At 44.1% G+C, this 12,422-nt stretch overlaps 1 protein-coding gene across 1 annotated transcript in view; it reads left to right on the forward strand.

Moving 5' to 3' along the window:
* Nucleotides 1-12,422, forward strand: part of DDX31 (DEAD (Asp-Glu-Ala-Asp) box polypeptide 31) — a 46,812-nt gene that overhangs the window by 25,835 nt on the left and 8,555 nt on the right. The window contains exons 17-18 of the mRNA XM_009074686.1: nt 2,049-2,130; nt 8,501-8,612. Coding sequence (XP_009072934.1) covers nt 2,049-2,130; nt 8,501-8,612 — 194 coding nt within the window. The remainder of the gene's footprint in view (nt 1-2,048; nt 2,131-8,500; nt 8,613-12,422) is intronic.

Consider the following 12,422-nt stretch of genomic DNA (forward strand, 5'->3'; position numbering starts at 1 on the left):
CAGGTGTTGACTTTGAGTGGAAGGAAAGGAGATATCCCTGTGGTTATCATTTCTTTCTGTACTTTACAAATTGAGGGATGTCAGCAATGCTTCCTTTCAGAAACCACATGGATCTTTCTGCCCATCTGAGATTCAGGAATCTGAGCACTGTTGGACCCCTGGAAGGAAAGGAGATATCCCTGTGGTTATCATTTCTTTCTGTACTTTACAAATTGAGGGATGTCAGCAATGCTTCCTTTCAGAAACCACATGGATCTTTCTGCCCATCTGAGATTCAGGAATCTGAGCACTGTTGGACCCCCAAAGATTTCCCTCTTCCTTAGGTTGGTGTAATCCCAAACGAACTCCTTGACTCTGTGCATTTATAATTTATTCTGGCACAAAAAGGAAAAGAACCTCTTTCCTAGAGATGACCTTTGCCCACTACAGAAAATCAGGGCCCACCAACTTCAGCTTTTATGATCTGAATAATTCCCTTGAAAACAGGACCCAGTTTGGATGCAGCTGTAATATTAATGGCCTGGAGCTGCACAGCTGTTCCTGTGTTGTCACCTGGTGTGTGTGTGTGCCCTGTAAGACAGTGTTAAAGAGGACAAAGAATTCCTAGCCTCCTGTAAATGCACCTCTAAGTAGAACTGCTCACTTGGAAATGAAGCAGGTTTGTAAGCATTTCCGTATCTGGGCCATAGCAGGACCCAGCAGTGTCTTGCAAGCAGGACTGGAGAATAAATCATCTGGTTGAACCTACAGGAGGAATGTGAGTCGACAGAATGAAAATAAATGCCCAGTGTGAAGCCTGGCTTGGACAGCTGACTGAGTCTCCTGTATTTAAAAAAAGTGCTGAGGGGTCCCTGATGGGCTGGGCTTTGGCTTTGCTCTTCAGATGAGAGGGAAGGTGAGTTCTCAGAATGGGGAAGGAAATCACACTGTGTTTTTGGTGTCAGAGGTGGCTTTTAAGGCTGTAAATGAACTGGAGGGTGAGTATGTCCATTGGAACTGTGTCTCTGAGCTTGATTTAAGCAAGGAGTTGGAATGATGTGAGATCTTGTGGGAAAGAGCAGTGGTGTGAGCAGAGGGAAGGAGAGTTGGCTTGATAGGAAAAGTTCAGTGGTTTTTTGTTGTTACCCTCTGAGCTTGAGTCACTGTGAGAGGAAGGAGCTGTGTCTTTGCACAGCTTTAGTTTTAGCTCTATAGTTTTGGGACCATGGTCACTAACATGGGTGGAAACAAAAGTGTGTAAACCTCAAAGCACTTTGATCCTTTCAATGAGGGTTGAGCATTCTCATTCCAGAGACTCTGGAAACTAAATTGAGGGAAGACAAGATGTAGGAGAAGTAGCAAAGGAAGTGGAGCACATTTCCAGCCTCTGTGTGTGTGTGTCAGTCTCTTCCTTACAGCTGCACAACCAAGCAAATGCAGACACCCTCTGCTGCTGCCCATGGCATCAAATGTGCAATGAAATGTTGACAACCTCTGGGTTCAATGTGGAGATTGTAGAGCTTGTTAGAAAATAATTCTACAAGAAGCATTAATGTTATCGGCTGGTTCAACTCTGTTTTGAGTTGTTTTAATGGAAAACATAACTATAGGGTTCCCAGTTGTCTTGGTGCTTCTCAATGCAAGGAGAGAAGAATGATGAAAACAATGGAAGTGTAATGAAAGTCTAAATTTTTTCTTGAATCAGTTCCTCTGGTTGAGAGCCAAGGAGACTTGCAGTGAACTGAAAGTCCATCCTCAGTTATTTTGATGCTGTCTTAGAATTGGAGTGTGTGTTGGTGACTTGTAGATTGTGTGTGAAACTGTGTCTGTGTGGCCAGTGAAAGCACCAGTTTAACTGGGGTCGAGATTTTACAGTAGTTACACTTTCAGGGTCACTGAGGGAGTGTCTGGGCTAAGACCTTATGTATTTCAGGGATAAATTCTTAAACTGAACGTGTAAATCTCAATCTTTTTGCTCTCTGTTGCCAGTCTGTGGTTCATTCCATGCTGTATTGCAAAGTGTAGGAGAAATAGTGATTTTATTTTTTTTTTTGTCTTTGTTGCTTCAGTGTTTCAGAGATGAAGATGGAGAAGGTGTTAGTCAGCCTGATGAAAGATGATCGCTTCAAGTTGCACCGACCAGGAAGGAAGGTGAGTTATTCTGCTGATTTGGAACTGCTCCAGTTTTCTTTTACCAGTTAAACATCACATATATTCCTCCTCCCTCAGCTTCTGTCTTTGCAGTGTGAGGGTTGGTACAGCCATGATGTCAGGCAGTGGAAATAATTACAGAACTGCCTTGTATCACAATTTTCTAGTCTTTAAACTGTTGTCCCCAAAAAAGCAGTTGTTTACTAACTCTCCAGCAAATATTTTTGTTACAGACAGTGAAGCTTTTTGGCTGCAAAAGCTTTGGGTTGTTTCCCCCCCTCAGTGTTGCTGTTCTTCCTGTGTTTTCTGCACTAAAATACTGTTGGAGGTGACAAATGGCACTAAACTTCTCTGAAGAAACAAGGAAAATGTATTTGGTGGTGTGTTACATTGAGGTTTTTTTTATCATCTGTATTTACCTGGAGCCTAAAACAAAGCTCCCTGGGTTGACAGGCATCTTTTTATTGACTTGGGCAAGCTTTGGGCCTGCCTTCAAGTTGCTAATTCACAGAATTCAGTGATTTGCAATTGATGTCTCGGGTGTTTCTGCATTCTGGCAAATGAAATCCTCCAAGAACCCTCATTTTGAATGGAAGTCAAGAATGTGTCAAGCATGATGCAGCATTGCTCTTTTTTCCTCTTGTTGCTGTTTTGCCTGCTCGTGCTTTCTGTTCTAGCGTGTATGAGCTGCCTTGTTTCCTGCAGATGACTGTTAGGAGCTGTGGTGTTCTTGGTAAACATGCTTTTGAAAGATGTTCAGTGTTCCTACACACCCTGGATCTCACAGAAAGCCAGATCTGAGCTCATCTGAGATGCAGCTCTGTTTAAAGCTCTTACCCTCCACTGCACAGGTTTTGACTGAAATCAGCCTAGAATGCCTAGATTTTAAATGTCTGGATCGTGCCTAGGGTATGAGCTCTTAACAACAAATAGGTAAAAGTTTAGTTGTGTTTTGTTTTAAATTGTTCTGTGCTTACAGACAGGTAATTTCCTTTGGAGAGTTTTTCAGCAGCTAGATTTATGCAGAAATTGCACTTTAAATTTGTGGCTGACATGGGACAGAATATTACCTGTTCTGGGCTTGAGGACAAATGTTGTTTGATGGAAAGTGGGCAAAAAATAGGGAACATGTTTTGTCCTAGGAAATGATGATTTAAGTTTTGAAAAGTGGCAGAGAAAATGCCTGCTGAGTGTTGGTGGATATCACAGCCTAGTGCTTGTGGAGGCTCAAAATCCTTGATCTATTTGGAAAATTCTCACCTAGACACCTCAGTGCCTTTGTATCTGTACCTTTGGAACAGCAACATGAAGCTAACAATCCTATTTGCTGCCAAGGCTGATCAGATTGATATTTCTACCATGCTCCCAATTTGTAAAATACACATTTAAAGCACAGAATTTTCTAAATACTCTTTGTTTGTCTTTCTCCCTTCTTAAAAGCTATAAACCCAATCCCTGTCTGACAGTAGCTGTTGCCCTGGTTTTGGCTCAGCAGTGCTGCTGGCCATGCCCTGCCATGGCAGGTGCTGCACAGGCTACAGGCACAGAAGGAGCTGCTTCCCTTCCCTTGCAGTCAAAGGTGGGATTAAATTCCTCATTTCCCTCTGACATCAAAGCAAATGGGATTTTGCTGTTGACTTCACAGGAGCTGAGCTATGTCCACTGTGGTTATAGGATGGACTTAGTCTGCTGGAGGAACTTATACATACAGAATAACCAATTTTTTTTTCCTGTGACTCAGGATTGGAACTGAGGAATAGAGTTTCTCTTTATGGGAAAAATTCTGTATCATTTAATGGGGATGAATTTACAGCAGTTCTGTCAATATGAAAGAGAGTCCTTCAGGAATGACTTGAAAAATATATTAACTGCAATCAAGGGTTCTTTCTGTTTGTGAGCTCTGTGGTTTATTGCCGTGGAGGCTCTGTGAGTGGTCGGCTCTGCTGCCTCAGATGCTGCAGGAACATTTTCCAAGTGCTCAGGAGGGTTAATCTCTATCACATTCTCTAAGTTTGCCATAAAGACAGTACAATAAGCTGGGAATGCAGTGGGACATTGCATGGGACAGAGAGGGATTGAGGAGGTGTCATGAGGAGCTGAACCTGATCCGGTTGTGATGTTGCCATTGGAGAGAGAGTTAGCTCTGCTGATCAGCTCTCCATGCACTGAGTCATGTATATATTATAGTCATGCACACAGGAACCTCATTATAATGCTCTTCAGTTCTCATTGCCTCAACTCAAGTCCATTATAAGTACCACGCTGGAACATGTATTTTTTGGGCTTCTGTGTGCAGCCCAGGGAGCAAGCTGAAGTGCCTGTAAAATGTATATTTTATATTTAGCTATATAAAATATATATGTGGCTATGTCTGGGCGTGTGAATGTTCACCTGCCTACAAAGAGAATAAATTTGATCTTTCAACTTTTATGGAGGGGGGCAGGGGGACTCAGTGAGTGCTAGAGAAGGTGTGTGGAGGTTAGTAAAAAGTTGTTATTAAAACAAAATCCTTCATTTTGTTTTGAAGTATAATGGAAGCAGGAGATGTTACAGCCAGGCTTTTTGGTGGTTTTTTTTTTCCCCCCCTGTCTCATTCTTTTTTTTCAGCTCCATTTTAAGAACAAACTTTTTCTACCTCAGTCTAGTCTTCCTGTCTTTCAATTCCTTTTCTGTTATCACATTCTCTTAATGAAATCAGAAGTTTTCAGTACTTTTCCCGACCTCTCAAACCTAAAAACTGACATCTTTATCTTTGCAAGTTTCCTTCTGAAAGAAATACATTTGTCTTCTCCTGGTGGAGTTGGAATTTGGGGGAGCTCCCCTGGTGTCTTTAACTGGTTAAATAACATTGCATCCAGACTTTTTTCCTTGTATTCCTCCTTTTTGCTTAGAGATACTGTAATTGTCCACAGTCCTTGTGCCAATGATTCAGGATCTGCCAGGACAGGCTTTTAAAGAATCACAAGGTAGAAAAAGTTCTCCTATCCCACTGTTTCTCCATAATGGCAGTGGTGCTGCTTCTCCAACAGATGTTGCAGGTTTAGATGGGGAGTAGATCACTCAAACCACTGGAGAAGGCTTTTATCTTCAGGGTTTTGGAAAAATGTGTAAGGTCTCAAATGAATTGTCCTGCTCATCTGAGCCAGGATCCAGGCAGGATTAAAGCTTGCTTCTGTGAGTAGAGCATATGGGATGACTTCCATGCACTTCCAGTAGCAGTGGATTATTTGGCCTGTCCAGACACTCACATCGTGGGCAGGTTTTATTGTCACATTTTGCCTCTGAGTCAGGTTTAAATTTGGATTTATTTTTTTTTATTATTATTGGGGTGGTTTTTTTGGTTTTCTTAGATGAACCTCCCTGGAAGGCAGGAATCAAACAGAGTTTTTTTCATGCCCATTAGGGTGCAATTTTAAAATAAGATCTGTCTCAGGGGGCTGAAGGGGATGAAAGACAAAGTGGAGATGGGAGGAGGGGAGAAGCTGTTTTCTGAGGACATTATGTTTCCTGCCATTTGCTTTTTTTTTTTTATCATTTATTTCTCTTGGACTGACCTCACCGTTTGGAAATTATGCACCTAGTTTTTTATCCCTCATTTTTGTCTTACCTTTTTTTTTTTCTTTCTTTTTTTTTTTTTTATATTTTCCCCCAGCACCAGGAAGAAGAGATGCCTCATTTTGAAACCTAAAGGGGGGAATAAGAAAAGTCCTTTGTAATATATTGCCATATTATCACTAAATCCCCTGACAGTTGTGACACAGAAGCAAGTCACCTGTCACTTAAGCTTGAGGTCTCTTTAATTTTCTCCTGGAATTCGCACCAGGCTGTCTTTAATTTGAGGCCTTTATTGGAATTCTGAAACCTTTCTGCCTCCCTGGTGCTCAGATCTATTCTGAGTGCTGTTACAGAATGTATACAATAACCAACACAGGGATTCAGAGGGGGCTGAAGCACTGTTTATTTAACACTCTGGAGGGATTTTCGTGCTTATTCGGTCCTGGCTACCAGGCTTTCAATATCGCTTTGACAACCGTTATGCCCTTCTCATTAATTTTAAACAGTTAAAACACAGGAAAAAGAGAAAAAGTTTTCATTATTAAAGTGCTTTACTTTTTAATAACAGAGGATTCTGTCCGCCAGGGGAAAGGGCAAACCTCACTAATTTCACATTCATATTAAAAAACGCTGGGAAGGTGACACTTGGTGCTGCCAGGAGGCTTAACAAAAGGAAAGGGATGGGGGCAGGAGGAGCAGGCGGGGCCAGAAAGTTTTATGTTTCACAGCAATGGAAACTTGTTAGGCACAGCACTGAGTGTCCACTGCAGGAGGCAGCAGCACTTGGTGCTCACTGAACCTGCACAGAGGGCCCTGGGCTGGATGGAGACTGGCTCAGCTGATGGACAAGGCACGTGTAAAGTCAGACTAACAGGCACTGGGAAATGAGTTGTGGCCAGGGAAGAGCAACAAGAGCTGGTAGAGGATCTGGAGAATAAGTCCTATGAGGAGTGGCTGATGGGGCTCAGCCTGGAGAAGAGGAGGCTCAGGGAACACTTTCTCACTCTCCTTTCAGGTGGTTGTAGCAAGATGGGATTGGCCTTTTCTCCCAGGCAGCAGTGACAGGTTGAGAGGAAATGGCCTCAAGCTGCACCAGGGGAGGTTCAGGTTGGACATCAAGAAGAATTTCTTCTCTGGAAGGATTGTCAGGCACTGCAAGGGTCTGTCCATGGAGGTGGTGGAGTCACCATCCCTAGAGGTGTTCAGGAAATGACTGGACATGGCTCTTAGTGCTCTGGTCTAGTTGGTAAAGTGGTAATCAATCAAACGTTGGACTCTGTGATCTTGGAGGTGATTCTGTGAACCTGTGATTCTGTGAGCTGTGTTGTGAGTCTTTCTTGAGTGGGTTGGGAGACCAGAAATCTGGGAGGTTCTTCATGTAGTCTTAAAATACCTACAGTTGTCTTTGGAGATGCAGGTGGACAGATAGTCCAGGTAGTGAGTGAGCAGGAACTCCAGGCCTGTTTGCTTTGTTGAAGAATAACCCAGGGACTGACAGCTGTGGGATCCTGAGTTCCAAAGAGGGCACAGTGTAGGGAGTTTAGACTATGTTCCAGGTCTGTCTCTGGGCACATTTGCTATGGGGCTGTAGAGTGGTCCCTCTGGGTCAACAGAACATTCTGTGTTTCCTGGCCTCCACAGTCTCTGGGGTTCATGGTGTCAGTGTGATGTGGCTCCTCTGGACTGGCAGCAGTGCAGAGCTGTGAGGGAAGGAGGGTTTGCAGCATTTGTGTGCAGATGGACCAGGGAGGAACAACAGGATTGTTGCCTTGGCACAGGCCTCCTCCAGAATCCTGGGAGAGCTGCATGTTGGTTTTCAGCCCTGGTCGGATGAGGGTGTTGACCAGTATCAACTTACTGCCTTGGCTCTGGCACTCTTCGACTTGGATGCTGGTTCCAGTGTGAGCAGTATTTGAACACTCTCCCTTTTCTGGGAGAGGTTCACATCCATAGATGCTTGGCTTTGCGCTGTGCTGTCAACTTTCCATCAAAAATTCACTTGTTTTTCTGTCCGCATTTCCTTTCTGTGCCTGTACCTTAGGGAGAGAGGCAACCTCTCTTCCCCCAGTAACAGCTTGCTCCCAGGAATGTTTGTTTGCCATTTCCTGGACTGCATCCTACAATCTGATCCCAGGAAGGCTTGAGGACGTGCAAAATTGCCCTTTTGGTCTGAGGAAGTTTGCTCTGTCATGCCTTTGGTGCAAGAGGTTTGTCTTCACCTAGAAAAACCAAGTCATGGCAGTTACAGTCAAGTATGACATGTTGACAGGGATAAAATTTCATGGAGAAATTCATGAGAAGTTCATGTGTCTTTGTTCACAGGTGATGAGTTTGGTGTCTTCTCTAGAGCTTGGGGGTGAATGCAGTTCTTGTAGATCTGCCCCATGAATGCCAAGAACAGGCCAAGTGTTCTGGGGAACTTGTAATATCAGGCTGAAACTGTTAGTGTGGAGTGTGGGGGGAGTTACTCTAAACAACTCCAACTTAAACAAGGAGTGGGATCTGGCCTGTTGAATCTGGAATGAAAAAAAGAAAAGGGAAAAAAAAGCAAGGGAAAAAGATATGTGATAGATGTTAGAAAACACAAAATTAAAACTGATTTGCTCTCCTCACCACACAGCACTCACTGGCTGCTCTGACTTTAACATCTTTATCTGGATTTTTTTTTTTTCCTCTAGCAATATTGAGAGGATTACCTTTGTTGGCCCCTGGGTAGTTACTGTGTGATTTTACTGTTATTAAATCTATTGTAAACTGCTTCATTATTCCTGACTCAAATTCTCTCTTTCCTCTAATCCTCCCACCGCCCTGGTAGAAATCCTGTGGCACAAACCCTCAGGAAGTCCAGGAGAGGGCCACGGTCCTGCAGACTAGGTTTGAAAACCACGTTCACTCCAGCGAGGGAACTGTCCGCTGGGCAAAGAAAGGTCAGTGCTTCTCCTTCCAGCACATCCCAGAAGGTTTTCTTCTGGGAGAGAGCTTCAGGGAAAAGGCCTGCAAGAAACATTTTGGGGGCATTGGGCTCTGTAGGGGGTTGAGATAGGCCCAGAAGGCTTTGTGGTGATATGAAATGTTAATTTCTTGCGTTGCCATATTAGGTGCAAATGAGATTTAATCTTGGCTGTCGATGGGATTTGCATCCAAGAGCTCTGCCCCAATCACAGGAGTGAATGGATTGTGTGTGTGATGCAGGGAGGGGATGGGTGACCTGCTCCACCACATCCTGATGCAATACCAGTTAGATGCCTTCAGTTCACACCAGGGATGAATTTGAAGCCTGTAAGGCCTTGGGAGCAGCTCTTAACAGGCAAAGATCTGAGGCTGAAGCTTGTTGTGTGGGATGAGAGAGAGTAACAACTCAAACTAGGATGGATTTAATAATAATTGTAGCTTCTAAGGGGTCCAAAACCAAATGGGGAAATTAGCCATGGGGCTGTGCAATGTCTGGAGAAACTGGAGAACGGAAGGCTGTTCCTAGGATAAAAATTAAGTTCAGCATGACATTTATTTGGAGTCCTGAGAAGTGATTGTTCAAGAGGTCAGAGGTGCTGGTTTTTCTGAGTGTTGTTCTCACTCACTAGGTGATGGCATGGCAGAATGGCTTGAGCATGTACTGTGACTACCTGCTTAGCCCAAATTACTCTGCATACTTTGAGTAATGTGTGGCCATAGTGATGGGCAAAGGGTTTGAAATTGTACTTGCCCTCCCCTGCACGCCACTGCACTGATTTCTCACCCCATCTCCAACAGTGGCAGTGCTGATTTCTTTGCCTCAGGGATTCAAAACACCTACAGTGCAAGTGTTAGAGACTTGCCACACAAGCAGCTTGCACCCATTTTCAGGTGTGTTCTTCTACTTGACTGGTGTAACTATTATAGCTGCACTTTTAAACCCACAATCTCAAACCATGTGACTAATATGATCATAATCTTTCACTCTGCATGGATGAGTTTCTTGTTGTTCCCCTGGGATTTCTTACACCCCATGCAAACTTACAACCTGTGACAGGGAGAACCACTGGACAGCTCTGCTCACACCTAGAACACCTCTGTGGTTTCTCTCTGTGCTGAGTGTCACTGTGTTCACACACCCACACTTGTTGCTGACCTCAGCATTGCTAACTTCTCTGGCCACAGACAAGAAATAGAGAAAATATATCAGGAAATGCTGCAATGTTGTGCATTCCATTTATCTTGTAGAGAAGCACTCCACCTCTTTTTCCTCCTCTGCTATCTACATATGCAAATTTTCCACTGCTGAGTGGCTTCCATAAGCCTCTTCTTCCTCCCCTCTGAGCCAGGCATCATGAATAATTAACATGGCAGCTGGCTTTTGCTTTCATGGCAGACAATCAATTGGAGGCTGTGCCAGAGATGCATTTGTTTCTCTCTCTTTTTCTCTTTTTCCCCATTTTCTGACCCAGTCAATGTTAATAAGCAGTGTTTGCACTGCAGCCTCCTTTCAAAAGCTCAGTGGCTCCCTGCCCGCTCTCCCTTCTGGCTCTGGGTCCTGTGTTTTTCAGGCTCAAATCAAATGGTTCAGTGAAGGTGCTGCCCTTCAAACTTGATTGACTGATGAGGGGTGAGATGGGTGGGAGGAGGGGTCTGGCTGGGCCCTGCTACCTGAAGGATGAATCTCATCCAGTGTGGAGCCCCTTCTGGGAAATGGAGGACTCTCATCCAAAGGGTTGTGTGGTGGTAGGTACATCATTTTGGAGCTGTGGGGACAGATAGAGCTCAGGAAACTGATCCTTTGTGCTGCTGAGGTTACAGAAAGGGTAAGGAAGCAAACCCCACTTTTCTCCTCTGTGTTTCCCCATCTTACAGCCAACAGTTGAGCACTTCCATTACCCTCTTCTCGCCTGTTTGAAATAACAACACACCAGCCCATCTAACCTCCATCACATGTAGCATCTAGGGTTTTTCTTTTTTCCTTTGAGTTTCCACACTTATATTTCCTGTAGAAACATGAGGATGCGCAGGTACAAATGACCAACCTAAAACCACTCTCTTAAGTGAGCACAAGTCTGAATTCCACCCCAAACCAGTATATGTTGCCTTAGACTCATGTTGGTGTGGCAAAAGCTGTAACAGCTTGGGCAGTTTACTCCTGTGGCATTGGAACCCCTGACATGAATTCTGGCCTGACCAGCACTGTTACCAATCTCTGTGAGTTGTTTTCATAAAGCTCTGTCTCTTTGATCATAAAATCATAAGAGAATATCAGCTTTACAAAAAATAAAGCTTTCAGTAGCTGCCCACTCTAATTGCACATAAAAGCCAGAAAAAGTGACAACATTGAGAGTAAAGATTTTACTTTACTGCTAAAGTTTATCTTTACCTGATAGTAAAGATTTTAAAAAGAATCACATCCACAAAGGTCTTCATTTCAGTCTCGTGGGGGCTGTGATGAACATCAGCAGCTCTGAGCTCCTCAGAGTTGAGGTAGTTTCCTGAGCTGAGGTTTTGACCTGCTGATAGTTCAGCTTTGGGTTAGTGTCCTGCAGCTCTCCCTGGTTTGGTATGCTCACAGCTGGATCTGGCAGATGTCTGTCAGGACTTTGGGAAGAGGGATGAGGTCTTTGACACTTTGATTCTCTAACTCTGATCTAGGGAGTTAGTACCAGCAGCCTTTCCTCTCTGCAGATCTGTGAGAGGTGAGCTCAGCCTTCATAACAACAGGATCTTTAGTATCAACCATTTCAAATGCTGCGAGACAGACAGCTATATTAGCTCCAATGGGACTGAATTCAGAGCAGGAGCAACTTCCTATTGTTCCTTTTGAAGAGTTACACCTTCTCATAGGTGAATTTGACCAATAACTTTAGGAAAAAAACCCAGCAGACTCGTGTTTTTCAGAGCATTTGAGCTGGTTTATAAGCCCTCAGAAGGATGGTCTTCAGACGAGACACTGAGCCAGAGCAGCTGGAATTTAGCATTCTCTTTTTGGGAAAACACAGGTCTCTTGGTGCTCAGATACCTCTAAAAAAGTAACACCGTGAAATTGGGAAGAAGGTGCAAAAACCTCAATCTTTTCTTCTCATCGATTGGGAAAAGGAGTTCGCTTTGCTCAGTAAACAGAGCTTTGATGGATTCCCTGGGTCCTTCCAGGAGCTGATCTGCTAAAATGACATTTTTATTACTGTTCATAAACTCCAATCTCTGGCTGCTGCCAAGAGATTAGACATAAGCTGTGGGCAAACTTGCTGGTCCGGTGGCTCAACAGGCAAGGGCAGGAGAGGTGAGAGTTTAGAGCTTGCTGCTGTCAGGGAGGAGAGGGAGAGAAAGATGCAGGTGGTGGTCGGAGCGAGGGCTGGGGGGACACAGGAGGTTTAGCAAGCAGGGGATTGAAGGGAGGCATTTTCTGAGCTGTAGAGTTTCCTTGCTGAAAGTCCCTCTATTCCCAGAGCAGGAGGGCAGCCTGGGTGTAGTTAGCGTTCCGGGTATGAGGAGGAGCAGAGGTAGTGTTCATATTAGTGGATGATTGTCTTTAGAGCAATGAGCCCTGAGGGAAGGGCATTACAGGAATATAAAGATGGGAAGAGAAATTTGCACACAGTTCTATTATTTTTCCCTTTTGAGAAAGTGAGCTCTGTTCTCAGTGTGCTGATGAGTCAGGAAATCCGTCCGGCTCTCAGATATTTATAAGGGACTAGCTGGTAACTGGTGAAAAATGCATGGACTACTGGGACTCTAATATCAGAGGAGTCCTCCTGTGCCATCTCCATGCTTCTCTT

Source organism: Acanthisitta chloris, unplaced genomic scaffold (genome assembly GCF_000695815.1).
Source record: "Acanthisitta chloris isolate BGI_N310 unplaced genomic scaffold, ASM69581v1 scaffold55, whole genome shotgun sequence".
NCBI lineage: Eukaryota > Metazoa > Chordata > Aves > Passeriformes > Acanthisittidae > Acanthisitta > Acanthisitta chloris.